The 17,123-nt window shown below is 46.1% G+C and overlaps 1 protein-coding gene across 2 annotated transcripts in view; it reads right to left on the bottom strand.

Annotated features, from left to right (window-relative positions):
• Positions 1–16,168, bottom strand: part of ppfia3 (PTPRF interacting protein alpha 3) — a 41,409-nt gene extending 25,241 nt beyond the window's left edge. For both annotated transcript variants that reach the window (XM_076996633.1, XM_076996634.1), the window contains exons 1-10: positions 15,978–16,168; positions 13,049–14,126; positions 7,650–7,751; positions 6,938–7,102; positions 5,035–5,109; positions 4,887–4,946; positions 4,398–4,526; positions 3,816–3,908; positions 2,734–2,786; positions 114–207 (exon numbers count right to left, since the gene is read on the bottom strand). In XM_076996633.1, the coding sequence (XP_076852748.1) occupies positions 114–207; positions 2,734–2,786; positions 3,816–3,908; positions 4,398–4,526; positions 4,887–4,946; positions 5,035–5,109; positions 6,938–7,102; positions 7,650–7,751; positions 13,049–13,381 (1,104 nt within the window). In that variant the 5' untranslated portion in view covers positions 13,382–14,126; positions 15,978–16,168. The remainder of the gene's footprint in view (positions 1–113; positions 208–2,733; positions 2,787–3,815; positions 3,909–4,397; positions 4,527–4,886; positions 4,947–5,034; positions 5,110–6,937; positions 7,103–7,649; positions 7,752–13,048; positions 14,127–15,977) is intronic.
• Positions 16,169–17,123: the final 955 nt, after the last annotated feature.

The following is a 17,123-nucleotide window of genomic DNA, read 5'->3' as shown; positions in this document are numbered from 1 at the left end:
AAACAACACAGTCAGGTGATGTCATATGAATACATAGGTGCTCAGTTCTGTGGCTTTGTAGGCCATGGGCACAGGCAGAAACCTGTAGAGCATCAATACAAGCTCTCCTGTACCTGTCTGTACAGAGACTCTTTGCTGGCCAGTTCATTCTCCAGCTTGTCTTTGATGTCATGGAGAGACGTCGCCTCCCGCTGAGCACTCAGGTACCTGCAGGGACAGAACACACCTGGATCTGTTGCATTATGTACATTAAACAAACCCAGACACACCTGGATCTGTAACATTATGTACATTAAACAAACCCAGATAAATACCTGGATGTTACATTATGTACATTAAACAAACCCAGACACACCTGGATGTTACATTATGTACATTAAACAAACCCAGATAAATACCTGAATCTGTTCTGCTATACACACCAAACACACCTGGAGCTGTCAGACTAAGTAAACATATTTAAGGTCTGTTACTTTATGAACACTGAATATACCTGGTTCTATTACACTATACATAGAACACACATCTAGATCTGTTACATTATCAACAACTCTATCAACAACGCAACTGGATATATATAACACTATACATACACCTCCATTAGTGCCCCTTATTTACCCATTTACCCACCTCCATTAGTGCCCCTTATTTACCCGTTTACCCACCTCCATTAGTGCCCCTTATTTACCCATTTACCCACCTCCATTATTGCCCCTTATTTACCCATTTACCCACCTCCATTAGTGCCCCTTATTTACCCATTTATCCACCTCCATTATTGCCCCTTATTTACCCATTTACCCACCTCCATTAGTGCCCCTTATTTATCCATTTACCCACCTCCATTAGTGCCCCTTATTTACTCATTTACCCACCTCCATTATTGCCCCTTATTTACCCATTTACCCGCCTCCATTAGTGCCCCTTATTAACCCATTTACCCACCTCCATTAGTGCCCCTTATTTACCCATTTATCCCCTTCATTAAACACCACTTATTAACCCACTTCAATAAATGCCCCCTATTTTCCCACCTCACTAAACACCACTTCTTTACCCCTTCATTAAATGCCACTTATTTACCTTCCACAATAAATGCCCCCTATTTTCCCACCTTAATAAACACTTTACCTCCTTCATTAAACACCACTTATTTAGCTAACACAATAAATCCCCCTTTATTTTCCCACCTCAATAAACACTCTTTACCTCCTTCATTAAACACAACTTATTTACCTAACACAATAAATCCCCCTTATGTACCCACCTCACTAAGCTCCCCCTTATTTAACACTTCAATAAACACCCACTTATTTGCTCACATCTCTAAACACCCCCTAGTGTATTCACTTCTTTAAACACCCCCATATTTACCCAACTCTCTAAATACCCCCTTATTTACTCACCTCTCTAAACACCCCCTTATTTATTCAACTCTCTAAACACCCCCTTATTTACTCACCTCTCTAAACACCCCCTTATTTACTCAAATCTCTAAACACCCCCTTATTTACTCACCTCTCTAAACACCCTCTTATTTACTCACCTCTCTAAACACCCCCTTATTTACCCAACTCTCTAAACACCCCCTTATTTACTCACCTCTCTAAACACCTCCATATTTACCCAACTCTCTAAACACCCCCATATTTACTCACCTCTCTAAACACCCCCTTATTTACCCAACTCTCTAAACACCCCCTTATTTACTCACCTCTCTAAACACCCCCTTATTTACCCAACTCTCTAAACACCCCCTTATTTACTCACCTCTCTAAACACCCCCTTATTTACCCAACCCTCTAAACACCCCCTTATTTATTCACCTCTCTAAACACCCCCTTATTTATTCAACTCTCTAAACACCCCCTTATTTACTCACCTCTCTAAACACCCCCTTATTTACCCAAATCTCTAAACACCACCTTATTTACTCACCTCTCTAAACACCCCCTTATTTACTCACCTCTCTAAACACCCCAATATTTACCCAACTCTCTAAACACCCCCATATTTACCCAACTCTCTAAACACCCCCATTCTTGCTGCTAGTGTTTTTTCAAGAACACTTCAACTAAACTGTCAGGTAAACTGTCATCCAGGACCCAGCCTTCCCTGTCTCTCCATTATTTTACAATTTCCTACAGGATCAACAAAGTGTTGTCTTCTCTTATTTGGTTTGTTGATTCAGCATATGGAAGGGTAGGCTAAATTCCAAGTATTATTATCTTTGGAGAAAATATTCAAATGTGGGGGAGGGGGGGGGGGTAGTGCAATAGAAGGGGGAGGTGGTGTTCTCATTATGGCAGAGGTTAGCAAGAGCTATAAAGTTAGCAAGATTAGCAAGAGATGTAACATCTGTCACAGCAGATTGTAAAGCCCAGGAACACGGTGTACACTAGGCACCATGAGGGACAGACACAGTCCCGGGGACACGGTGTGGTTATTTCAGACATGTCCACCATCTCTGAATGCAGCTCTGAATGGGCTGCACATGTCGACCTCCCATGAAACGAAATACTGGTGTTTAGAAAGAGCTCTGTTCACCCTTGAGCATGCTTGGTATACCTTGGGTTTACCAGTAAACAAATAAACGATTTTTGAATCACTTATGTGTATAAATAACTTAATCATGGGCACAATAGCTTTAACAAACACTTAAAACGTATAACAAGATATCCAAAGAGTACAACTAATGACAAAAGCAACACAGCCGCACAGGAAGTGGTTTACCTTCGTTCTAGGGTAGTGATTCTCTCCTCCATGTCCTCTCTCTGACACAGGGCCTGTGCGAAGGAGAGAGAGGGTGAGAGAGAGAGATGGAGGAAGTGAGAGATAAAGGGAGAGAGAGGAAAACAAAGAGATGGGGAAGAAAGACAAAGTCAAAAGAAAAAGAAAACAAATGAGGAAGGATTATGGATACGCAGACATATGAATACACACTTATGTAGCAGATTGTATGTCAAGAACAAGAACTAGGAGTGCCAGTGGCACACTGGAGCAACTGTTTACTTCAACTGCACAGGCGACAAGGCTGAAGCCCTTACAGAGGAGACGGGTGGAGCAGAGGTGAGAATACCTCACGAGGTGAGGAGCAGAGGAACAAGGAAAAGTGAGAAAATGAGGGGGAGAGAGAGAGGGAGGGAGAGAGGGAGGGAGAGTGAGTGAGAGGGAGGGAGAGAGAGAAGGGGAGTGAGTGAGAGGGAGAGAGAGAGAGAGAGAGAGAGAGAGAGAGAGGTAGGGAAGGGAGAGAGAGGGGGAGAGAGAGGAAGAGAGGAGAAATAAGGACAAGGAGAGACAGGAGAGAGGAGGAGATACAGGAGAGAGAGAGGATGAGAAAACAGGGGGATGGGGAGAGAGGAATAGAGAGGAATAGAGAGAGAGAGAAAGAAGGAACAGAGAGAGACAAGAAGAAACATTCTCTCCCACATGTTCAGCCAACAATGCATATCACAAATGACACTTCACATTACAAAGATTCCCATCACCAAGGGGAACTGAACAATATCAACATCGTCATGACATGAAACCGTAGCCACCGCCAAGTTGGCAAACACTCTGTTGCCATAGAGAGCTACCATTACCCAGAAAATGAACACAGCTCCCAGGCCAATGACAGACAACGTGTTATGTGTATGGTGCTTTGATGGATTCTGCAGCAGCCCAGGGCCTCACCCTGCAACAACCAAACTGCTGTAAAACAGCAGTTAATCACTCTGCAGTGACAGGAAGAGCCGGTCTACAGAGGGGGAGGGTGTTGGTAGCTTAATGATTATGTGATGTGAGCACAGCTGTGGCTCAAACCCTGGCCACACCTCCTTGATCTCCCTCTGTAGCTTTTGATTGGCTTCCTCAGTCTTGGTCACCTCCCTCCGTGCTGCAGTGAGCTGCTCTTCAATCTCTCCAACCTGAGCGTGGAAGACACACACACACACACACACACACACACACACACACACACACACACACACACACACACACACATACACACAGAGTCATACATAATCACACACACAAAATCATATCAGAAGTGCTTACACAGACATAAGGATACTGAATACCCACAATTAAGCCTACAGACTTTGGAATGGAGCCAACTGACTGGCATAGTACACCACTGGCTGCAGTGCTGTGTGTCTGCACCAGAGGGCAGCAGAGTATACTATCGACTCATTCCCTGCATGCCTTTGTGTTTTTCCATCTCCATGGCAACCATCTAACTTGGTCCTCCTTCTGACTGGCAAACTAGAACAATCTAATGCAAACATGTCAGCTTCTTCGTCTCTCTTTCTCTCATACACATATACTAATACACCCAAACTCACACTCTCTCTCTGTCTCTAACACACACACACACACACACACACACACACACACACACACACACACACACACACCTGTCTGCACATGAGGGCGAGTCTCTCTTTGAGCTGCGAGAGCTCAGCCCGCTGTCGCTCTATCTCTCCCTCCCTCTGTCTGTCCATCTCTCCATCGTCCAGGATAGAGGAGGGGCCGTTTGGCAGGCGCTGAGACAGGAAACGCGAGAAGACAGGAAATAAAGAGAGACAGTGAAGGTGGAGAGAAGAAAATAAATCTAGAGAAAGGTGAACTAGTGTGAATGGCCTGTGAACTAGTGAACTGGTCTGAATGGCCTGGAATCCTTTGCTTTCAACATGAAGTCCACTGTGGAGGATGAGAACCTGAAGAGCGATATCAGTGTTGAGGATGAGCAGAAGATCCTAGACAAGGGGGCATGGAATTGGGGGCGTGACACTGGGGGTGTGGCATGACACTGGGGGTGTGGCATGACACGGGGGTGTGGTTCTGGTGGCATGGCTGTGTATGGCTCTGTGAGGCGTGGCTCTGGCTGTGTGGGCGTGTCTTACTTCTTTGCCATTGTCCACTCCACGCTCCCGTCTTTTGATCTGCTCCCGGAGAGTGTGCATCTGTGAGGAGGAGGAGAGTGAGGAGAGGAAGATGAGTGTACCGTACTCACACGCCTGAAGAAAAGAGAGGGTGGAGAGGGATGATCACCTCATTCGTCGAAGCCTCCAGCTCTTCCTCCAAGACGGCAACGCGTTCAAGAGCCACACGTAACCGCTCTCGTACCTTAGAGATGAACAGAGAGAAAAGAGTGTTTTAACTGCAGACATGAACTATGCAAATGGTGGTGTAGTCCCACCCTCTCAAAGACAGCAGTCCTACACACCCAGAACACCCAACAAACCTAGTACACACCCAGTACACACCCAGTACACACCCAACACACCCAGTACACTCCCAACACACCTAGTACACACCCAGTACACACCCAGTACACTCCCAACACACCTAGTACACACCCAGTACACACCCAGTACACACCCAACACACCTAGTACACACCCAGTACACACCCAGTACACACCCAACACACCCAGTACACACCCAACACACCCAGTACACACCCAGTACACTCCCAACACACCTAGTACACACCCAGTACACACCCAGTACACACCCAGTACACACCCAACACACCTAGTACACACCCAACACACCCACTACACACCCAGTACACACCCAGTACACTCCCAACACACCTAGTACACACCCAACACACCCACTACACACCCAGAACACCCAACAAACCTAGTACACACCCAGTACACACCCAACACACCCAGTACACTCCCAACACACCTAGTACACACCCAGTACACACCCAGTACACACCCAACACACCTAGTACACACCCAACACACCCACTAATATATAATAATAATAATATAATAATAATAATAATAGAATTTTATTTATAAGCGCCTTTCAATATACACAAGGACACTTTACAAGGGAGTAAGCAAGAATTGTTTATATAAAGCTAAAAAGGATTAGAATAAATCACCAACAGTTTAAATCATTAAATCATTAAATAACTAAAAGCATTAAAAAGAAGCAGCAGATGAGAAAAGAGACACACACATACGCACATATACATAAACACATACACATGTAGACCTGTAAACACACCCAGTACACACCCAACACACCCACTACACACCCAGTACACTCCCAACACACCTAGTACACACCCAGTACATACCTAGTACACACCCAACACACCCACTACACACCTAGTACACACCCACTGCACACCCAACACACCCAGTACACACCTAGTACACACCCAACACACCCAGTACACACCCAACACACCCAGTACACTCAAGACACCAGAACACCCAACACATCCAGTACACACCCAACACAACCAACACACCCAGTACACACCCAGTACACTCAACACACCCAGAACACCCAACATACCCAGTACACACCAACACACCCAGTACACACCCAACACAACCAACATACACAGAACAACCAACACATTCAACACACCCAGTACACCCAGCACACCCAACTCACCTAGTACACCCAAGACATCCAAAATATCCAACATTCTCAGCACACCCAGAATACCCAACACAACCGTTTATTTGTTTTTTAGCAGTGTTGGATAAAGAGAGAGAGACAGGGATGTCACTGCTTCCACAGCCAAGAGTGATGTAAAATGTAAATGTAAATGTGCCATATTTTGTCAATTGTGATTTTTCACCACAATCCGAAATTTGTCCTTTTTACCCATCTGTGCAGTTAGAACACACACACACACACACACACACACACACACACTAGTGATTACTAGGGGGCTGTGGTGCACACGTGCCCAGAGCGGTGGGCAGCCCTAGCCCGGCGCCCGGGGAGCAGTTGGGGTTAGATGCCTTGCTCAAGAGCACCTCAGTCATGGCCTCAGGTCTGGGAATCGAACCCACAACCCTCCGGTCACAAGACCAGTTCCCTGCAGTCAGCTTCATGGTTAGGTCTCAATACCATTCTGCTCTAGTGCTCATCTATGGGGCGGGGCTGCAGGGGACAGGTAGGTGGGGCCTCACCTTCTCATCCAGGGCTTTGTGGTGCTCAAACAAGGACTTGAGGGCCTTGAGGACCTCCACCTCACTGGAGACACCGGCAGGAGACTGGGCCTGTCTCTTCACCACAGTCATCCTGAGAGAACGCTCGTGACGGGACACGAGACACTCCAGATGTTCCAGCAACAGCTGGGAAGACAGAAAGAGACGCAAATACATATAGAGACAGACAGAGACACACAAACAGAGTGAAAGAGACAGAGAGACAGAAAGAAAGACAGAGAGATTATTTATAACCATACTAACATACCCACAACAGCATGGACTGATTCTGTCTGAAGGTGTAGATGTATCTGTTGTAGGGCTTCATATCAACAATCCCCCCCACACACACACACACACACACACACACTTTCTCAACCACACACACACGCACACACACACACGGATTCATGGTTGTATGGTTACTGACCTGAGTGTTGCTTCACACAGACTCAGACTCTCTCGCTCTCGTTCTCTCTCACGCACACACACACAGATTCATGGTTGTGTAGTTACTGAGCCGGGTGTTCACACAGACTCAAACTCTCTCTCTTTCTCTCTCTCTCACTCTTCCTCTCTCTCTCTCTCTCTCTCTCTCTCTCTCTCTCACACACACACACACACACACACACACACACACACACACACACACACACACACACACACACAGATTGATGGTTGTGTGGTTACTGACCCGAGTGTTGCTCCTCTCTGCTTTTAGCTCGGCGATCTCCTCTTCTCTTTCTAGCAGCTGTTCCCGACAGACATTTAGCTCTTTGGTCAAGACAGCAAACTCCTACACACACCCAAGTACATACAGACATACATTCATACAAAAACATTAGTAATGTTATAAAAAACAAACTTTAACCAAATGTGTCTACTTTCTCTTGCTCCCTCTCTCTTTTTTCTCTCTCTCTCACACACACATCCCACACCACACACACACACACACACACACACACACAGATATAAATGATGTATGCTGAGAATACCATACCACTGATCCATACCAAATATTCAGAGCTTCTCTCCTACCTAGAGCACCGTGACAAAGCAGCTTCTCACCAAACAACAACACAACAGACCAGACAAGCATGCTCATTAAGGAACAGGAGCAGTCCAAACCGAAACCCAGCTCTGAACCAAATTCTTCTGAGCACCTCCAAACTCCACACACATGGGTGATATCCAATCACATCCAGCTTTGGTTTGTTCCAGTACTTCCAAAGGAAGGAAAGGTTACCAGGGACTGCAAGACTGCAAAAACAGACCTAAGAATTTGGATCTTTAATTGGTAGAAGTTTGGAAGGGTAAGACGTTATATACATATTATTCATTTTATATATATATATAAAATACACATACACAGTATGAAGGTATATATAAGGTATATATTGGTGAGACGTTTTACATATATATATATAGCTCCCTAGCTCCCTAGCCCTGGGTCATGGCTAGCTGGGCTAGCATATGGACCCCTGTGCCAGTTACAGTAGTCAACAAACCACACCATCTCCACCCAATCATCCACACACACCAATACCACAGGATTCCCATAATACACTGTGGAAACACATCAGCATCTCCCAAATAATGATTAATTTCACATGTTCCTAATTAAGCTTGTGTATTTAAATCCATTTGTACCACTTCCTTGCTGTGAGGCATTGCCTATATTTGTGTAGTATGTTTGGATAGTACTGTTTATATTGTATGTTTGTGTCATGTTTTGAGAGGTCTTCTTTCCACTGCCATCTCTGTGTTCTAGACGCTGGCTCTGTGTGTTTTTGAATGACCCCTTTTGTACTTTGGTCTAGATTTTGCCTGTCTGATTTTGACCATTGTGTGATCTCTTCATCTGTCGCCCTGTTCTGGTTTTGACCCTAGCCTGCATTATGCTATCCTAAACAAATAGTGTTAAGTTGCCAGGTACTTATAGCTGATGTTAGCAGGTATAGTTTCATAGTTGCTGTTTTATAGTTGCAGGTATAGTTTTATAGGCGCTGCCTTAAAGTTACTGTTACCAAGAGCTGTCTTACAGGTGCTATTACCAGGCGGTGTTACCAGGCACTGTTACCAGGTGCTGTCTTTCAGGAGCTGTCTTAGAGCTACTGTTACCAGGCCCTGTCTTACAGGTGATGTTACCAGGTCCTGTCTTACAGGTGATGTTACCAGGTCCTGTCTTACAGCTACTGTTACCAGGTGCTGTCTTACAGGTGATGTTACCAGGTGCTGTCTTACAGGTGATGTTACCAGGTCCTGTCTTACAGGTGATGTTTCCAGGTCCTGTCTTACAGGTGATGTTACCAGGTCCTGTCTTACAGGTGATGTTACCAGGTGCTGTCTTACAGGTGATGTTACCAGGTGCTGTCTTACAGCTACTGTTACCAGGTGCTGTCTTACAGGTGATGTTACCAGGTGCTGTCTTACAGGTGATGTTACCAGTTCCTGTCTTACAGGTGATGTTTCCAGGTCCTGTCTTACAGCTACTGTTACCAGGTGCTATCTTACAGCTACTGTTACCAGGTGCTGTCTTACAGCCACTGTTACCTGGTGCTGTCTTACAGCTTGTTCTGTGGAGATCTTCAAGGTTCTTAGGCTCACATCAACTTCCTGTGATCATTTAGCTGAAAACGTTTCATCTCCAGCTACCGTATACATCAATGGTGTCGCTCCACAGACCCTAACCTGTTTCAGGTGGTGTCACACCGCCCTCTTTTGAAGGTAAAACAAGACTGCAGAGATGAAACAAGTAAACAGAGATGTGAAAAATAAATAAACTGCCATTCACTATAACACAAAACAAATTAAAGCTTCGAGTTCAGACATTACATTTGCCCGGAAGTATTTCTCATGCGAGAGTGATGCTCAAAAATGGTGAACCAAGGTGCCTTTATTCCAACACACGCAGACGGATTAACTCCGCTCTCAGCATCTCCGCCCAATTCATCTCCGCTGATCAATGCCATGCGCCCAGTGCAACAGCACAACTGCTGTGTGAGAACACCCTGCAACCAGCCCCATCACACAGGGGTGTGGCAGCACTATGGTCTATCTTCTGTTCTCAGTGTAAAAGCACTCTCCCCACACCCCTCTCTACGCCCCCCCGCTGCCCTCCTGCTGTTTTATCTAGGCTTTTAAAGACCAGCTCACTGTGAGCCAGGGCCCAGTATTGTCGCTTTATCATTGGGATATGAAGTTTATCCGCGTTTCAAAACAGCTATTTTGCAGGCTTAACATTTCTTGGCAGAATGAGTTGAAGGTAGCATGTATCCACGGCTAGACCAATGGATTCAGCACCTTCACATCTCAAAATACACTCATTTAATAATATAATTTAATTATATTTAATATCTTAATAATTAATTAAGAACTCTAATCTTTCACTTTCATGTTCTTACTGTACTGTGAGGTATTTTAAAATTGCATTAGTTTAATTTTACTCCGTTTACTTCATCCTTTTAGATTTCATTGATCTTGTATTTCATTCTCATTATGTTTTTCTGTTTTGTTTTAGATTTTGTTTTAACCTTTATAAAGGCTCTGTACTGAGATGTGTTGTTGTTACAATTATTATTATAAGTAGTAGTAGTAGTAGTAGTACTAATAATACTAGTATTAGTATTATTATATGGCTGAAGTGGGTGTGTTCTGATGTGTCTGAGAAATAGTGTATTGCGTTGAAAACAAAAGCCCCTGCTATGTCTCTGAGGTAAAATCAAATCCCCAGTCTGACTCCACAGATCCTTCAACAACAGAAATAAAAGGAGGCTAGAAGTCCTGCCAGCAGTGTGAGTGAGCCCCCACTCGCCAACCAACGAGACAACCAACCCCCCCAAAACAACCAACCCCCACCACCACGAGACAACCAAACCCTCCCAAAACAACCAACCCACACCACTACAAGACAGCCAAATCACACCACGAGATGACCAACCACTACAAAACAACCAAACTAACCTCCCGTCCCCATTATAACCAAACCCCACCACTACAAGCCAACCAAACCCCCCTCCAAAAAACAACACAAAATAAAATGACCAAACCCACCATGATGAGTCAACCAAACTCTCCACCCCGAGTCAACCAAATCCACCAACCCAAAAGAACCAAAGCACTCAGCCTGAGCCTAGTGACTAATTCCCCTCCCCCAACATGATGGTCTCTCCCACAGTGCATAAAGCTTCCACTCAGAAGTCTCAAGTGTGGATTTTGCCAGCATTGATGAAGTGGCCATTGTGACACTGTCAATGAGACATTTGGTTCATGTCCAGATGAAGTCACCACAGTGTCATTTATATCACCATATCACCTACTGCCAATAGACAGGTGTGGAGGGGAGTGTGTGTGTGTGTGTGTGTGTGTGTGTGTGTGTGTGTGTGTGTGTGTGTGTGTGTGTGTGTGTGTGTGTGTGTGTGTGTGTGTGTGTGTGTGTGTGTGTGTGTGAGAGAGAGAGAGAGAGAGGCAGAGGCAGAGATGTAGAAGGAAAACGAGTAAGAGAGAGTGAGAAAGAGAAAGACATGCAGAGAGAGAGAGAGAGGGATGGAGGAGGGATGGAGGGTGGGGTGGGTAATCTTAGGAATGTTACAGAGTGGTGCAGATGGCTCACAGTGGGCTCAGAGCACTTTGGCATTGTGGAAGTGGACCTTGCTGGGACTGGGCTGGAATTAGGTTTGGCACCAATATCCCACAATTCCTCAGTCATGTGAGGTCTTCTCTCCAGAACTAGCTGGGCTAGCTTTATCAGCACAGTCCAAATGTGGGCCTTAACGACAGATTCGCCTACAACGTGTGTGTGTGTGTGTGTGTGTGTGTGTGTGTGTGTGTGTGTGTGTGTGTGTGTGTGTGTGTGTGTGTGTGTGTGTGTGTGTGTGTGCATACATGTGTTGTATTACGTGTTATTGTCCATGTTGAAACTGCTTCCACATGTGACACACAGCTCCATCAGACATGAAGAGTGACAGAAAACATCTCCTACACCTTTAAGGGATAAATCACATCTATCGCAAGTTGCCATATTGTCCTAATAGCATGAGGTATCATTCAATTTCGACCATCAACTGCAAATGAACTGGTAAGCACAACACCATCAAAGTCTCATGCTGGGTGACAAGCCACTAGGCACTATGACATGCTTGTTCACAGCTCTGCCATGGAGACCATCTGACACATTAACAGAACCAGTCAGAGTTTGTTCAAGTGTTCACTATCGGAGCAGCACTCTTCTAACTAGGAATGTTTTCATTTGAGAGAACAGGCACATCCTTCTGTGAAGATGCTCTGGACCTCACGCTTTCCTGATTATCGGGTTAATGTATTCAGTTAACATCAGATTGAGTTGGGCAGCCCTACAGGGAAGGTCTGCTGTGCGGCACACACCTCAGAAACACAGAGCAAGATCAGACCATAGATCAGACCAAGAAAGCCAAGTCAAATGGACCAATGTGGCATCAAAATGGAACAGGTGAGCCCAGTGCATTCTGGGAGAGTGGGAACAGATTTCTGGGATCTAAATAAAGCATACTCCATTCAGACACACTGACAATAACAAAGACTGGAGCAGTCTGATTCAGGCCACAGCAGTCTGATTCAGGCCAAAACAGGTCAGTACATACAAAACCAGCTCACTTTCTTCTTCTCCTCTTCCACCCCATCCCTCTCATCCCTCACTGCCTCTCTCTCTCTCTCTCTCTCTCTCTCTCTCTCTCTCTCTCCACAGTTCTTTCCCAGTGATCACCATTAGACTCTCTAATGCTAACTGATATGCTGCCTTCTCTGGAGCAGCGTTCCTCTCTCAATCACTTTTGTCCATCTCTAGTAAATGACTCTGATAGATACATTTGTCAGCTTTTCTTTTCAAATCACTTCTTCTCAGACACTAGCTATCTCAACGGGTTGCATCCTTCTTACTTACATACGCTATAATCTTACATCAACTGACCACACCTAACAAGGTATTATTGATATCACGAATGCAAACAGACACCCATACACGTGCGTGCAAACATACACACAAAAATGCAAGGAAAGCACAAGCTCACCAATGCGCTCGCACAGACTGTGGCGGAGGTGCGCGTGTGCGTGCGGTACCTGTGGCAGGGCGATGGAGAGCTGTCTCTGGAGCGAGTCCTTCTCGTGGCCCAGTTCCCGCAGACGCAGCTGAGCCGTGCCCAGACTCTCCTGGGTCTCCCTCAGACTCTCCAGGAGCCGCTCCCTCTCCGTCAGCATGTTGACCATCAGCGACTCCAAGTTGCCCGTGCTGCCGCCCTCGTCGCCGCCACGGGTGTCACGCCCGCCGTAGCCGCCGCCCACGCCCCCCATGCCGCCGCCCATCCCGGCCCCGCCCCCGGCAGGTGAGGAGGGGCCCCCTCCCCCGCCTCCTCGACCGTCCTCCGATATAGTGGGCATCACCTCGCACATCATCTCGAAGCCGGAAACGAGGGTTGAACCAAGTGAAGGGGATTGTTATGCAGTTGTGTGTGGAAATTCTGAATGTGTGTGTGTGTGTGTGTGTGTGTGTGACAGAGTGAGTCTGATATGTACAGCCTGTGGAGTTTAGCAGAGTGTTACAGCCATGTGTGTTTATGTGTGTATCTGTCAGCGTGGGAGTGTGCTTGTGAGTTTATGAAGGATATATTAGCGCTTGGTCATGTGTGTGTGTGTGTGTGTTTCTCTACAGGGGTCCGTAGGCCGGTGTGGCAGGAGGTGATGCCGAGAGTATCACACACTCTGGGGTATTTCTCTATTACTGAATGTCCAGATTTCTGTTCTTTGTCACGATATGTGTGTGTGTGCGTGTGTGTGTGTGTGTGTGTGTGTGTGTGTGTGGGTGTGTGTGCGTGCGTGTGTGTGTGTGTGCACGTTTTACTCTGCGCTCGTATTCAAATGTGGGTGTTTTGGAGCAAATTGCTTTCACCCCTTTTCTTCAAAACATCCATTTTTTTGCTTTGTCCAGAATAAACTGAACTTTTTGGTCAGCTCCAAGATTCTTCCCTGAGCGGATGCCCGGGTGTGGTTTTGGGGGTGGAGTGAGGGGGCGTGGTCCAGTTTTGTAATAGAGAAACTACAGCAGCGGGAGAAGCTGGGACAGGCCAGCTGAGTTCTGGGGGCGTGGCCAATGAGAGGGCGGACATAAAGGAGGAGTTTCAAACCCTCAGAGGATGTTCAGCTGTGAGAGTAGTGAATAGAAAGGGAGAGTATGTATTAGTGAACGAACCCAAAGGTCATAAAATAAATACAAAGAAAAGTTGTCATGAGAAAATGCACAAACGACTTTGGTTTCAAGATCAACCGGTAGCAGGTGAGTTCACGAAGGTTTCAATGGAAAAACTACATGCCTAGTCTTATCAAATTTATTCAATATGACATATTTAGTCTACACTTGGTATGCGTCTGAATCTGAGGCTGTAGCTGTCCTGTGGCGAAACAGGAATACAACAGAGAAGGCTTTTATGAGGGCCGGATGAAGGTTCTATTACACCCAAAGCTTCACTCAGATTGTCAGATTGCAAAAGCACGCGAAACGACCCGAGACAATCAGCACGCGCAGTGGGTACCAGCACGTTAGCGCGTGCACCGCTCCCATAACGCACGCCCATCATCACGCTTTCTGTCACAGGCGTGATATCGCCCAAAACTGGCCTGCACGTGCTTGGAAACGTGAGAGTGAACCAAAGATCCAGAGATGGAATTACGGTCCAGTGATTCCCCGGCCATGAAAAACAGACACTGATTTCACGGGAACAAACAAACATTAAAAGGCAGCTCGTGCACACTGATGGGGCAGGCGCAGCCGTCAGACCCACATTTGCCACTGAAGAACACACGATTACGTGCGTGGTTGAGTGCTGTTCCCCGGTAAGTGCCGACAGTTAGAGATGAGTTGGACTCGTTGGGGCCGAGGCAGGGTAATGCAGCTCGCCTCGCCACGGAGGGGCCACAGATGGAGGCAGAACTCATTATTACGACGACGAGGCGAAGCGATGTATAGTCCGGCAATGTCAAGAAAGCCTTCTCTTAGTAACTGCAGGAGCATTTAAATAGTACCATCGTTCTGTCTGTCTGCCTTTCTCGGTCTCTCGCTCTCATACTCGCACACACATACACGCGCGCGCCCGCACACGCACACACCTATATCAAATTATTAAAAAATATAAAAGCCAAGGAAACTAGACTGCCCATTTTCGTGTAGCTATATCGCTGCACGGGCATCGTTTGCGTGTAAAACAGCTCTCGTGTGCAGCTTTACGCACGCAGGCGTAAGAGACTGTTAGTCATATAGCTAATAATGGATGCGCACGATATGGACCGCGGAAGAGAAAGCCCGTGTGTTCGTGTAGCTCGGCGGTATCGACGGGCATGGCCGAAACAGACAGGGAGGAGATGAGATCCGTCCGGAGTTAAACTCGCCCATTTTAAATATCACATATCAGTCCCTATTAGCTTGGCAGGAGATGCATAGGTTAGCCTACAGACTGACTATTAATACTCTCAAAAAGAGAAAAGGGCTGAGTGAAAAATGGCGTGGATATAATGCAATAAACATCTCCATATCGAATTCAGAATGACGTTCAGTGTAATGTTATGAAGCGGTGCACAAGCCCAAATGGATGTGTTGACGTATTCCTTAGCCGCGCGCGCTCCACCATCAGCCTATTATATATATATATATATATATATATATATATATATATATATATATATATATATATATATATATATATATATATATATATGCTGTCGCTTTAGCAGATGCACGGATGGACATGCAGTCAAAATGAAATAATCGCATTTTATCCACGATAACGAAGGCAATGCACGAGGCCCGGCGACTTTTTCCTCTTATAAAGCCGTTTATTGCCTTTTTAAAATCTCATCCCCTCCCCTCGCCCCCTCCTCCCAGTTCCTTCCACCCCCCTCCACCCCATCACAGCTGGGCGATAATACACACAAACACACACACACTGGAAAATAATGCATGCGAAGGTCTGATGCGCGCGCCGGATTTTCTGCTTCTCACCCTTGTCATCGCCGAGAGTCAATGCGTGACACTACATCCCCGCTGACCCCATCAGTGCGCGGCGCTTACGGGTCCCGATTTCGCCGTTTAAGCCCAGTTATCAGCCCCGTCCCTCTCCCTCACACATAACGACAGCACCAAGCGAGAGCAGCGTTACACCTAACTATAGACAATCCCAGTCTCTCTCTGTCTCTCTCGCTCTCTCTCTCTCTCTTCCTCGCTCCCTCCTCCCTCTCGCGTATGCAAAGGTGCTGGGTCTTAAAGAAACATTCTCGCAGTTTTTTCTAAGCACGCTCTCGCCCCCGCGCGCACTTTTAGGTCCCTATAATAAGTAATAAAATCTAGTGGATTTTACTGGTGTTAAATAATTGTGCCACGTGTCATCTGTGGTTAAAGACATGCCCTGTAATCACAAGGAGGTAAGACTACATCGCCTTCTAAGTGTGACCCTGCGTCCAAACAATATTGCCCAATGCGCACCGCTGGGTACCATTGACAACCGGCGCCCGCTGAACATTGTCACATCCACTCCCTCTACTGGTCGCAGCGAGTATTTCGACTCCGCATGTCTCAGAATTCCGCAATTAGTCTCCGACTGCTGTTTAGACTATACGTACAGATGGTTATTTCGATGCATGTCAGGTAGCTTGTGCCATCTTTTGTTACTAGCTAATTTGTTATTTAATTTTTTATACCTACTCTCTCAACCATTTTTTTTCCATTGTTGAGTACTTTGAAAATAATTAGTTACACATTCGCTTTTTTTACTAGCATATAAAACAACGTGAAAGAGACGGAGAAACCAAATGTCCAAATGCAATTTGATTGCATTTCCATTCCATCCTTCATCAAGGCGCGCGGTGGGCACCGTGCAATAATTAGCAGCTCCATCCCCCCCGCCCAATGCAAATTTATTTCTGCATAATGATAATGGGACTCTGACCATGACGTAGTCGGTGCGCTTACGGAAACCGAATTACCCGCGACACGTCTCCGTTAGAGCGTCCTCTTTCAAATGAGACCACGTACAGGGCAATTTGGACCAGACCAATAGTACGTAGACACCGGCGATTCTGCTACCAATGAGGGACACACCGAGGAGGATCCCCGCATTGATACGAGCCAATAACAGAAATCAGGTGATAA

Source organism: Brachyhypopomus gauderio, chromosome 2 (assembly GCF_052324685.1).
Source record: "Brachyhypopomus gauderio isolate BG-103 chromosome 2, BGAUD_0.2, whole genome shotgun sequence".
NCBI lineage: Eukaryota > Metazoa > Chordata > Actinopteri > Gymnotiformes > Hypopomidae > Brachyhypopomus > Brachyhypopomus gauderio.
This window is presented reverse-complemented; position numbering and strand designations above follow the sequence as displayed.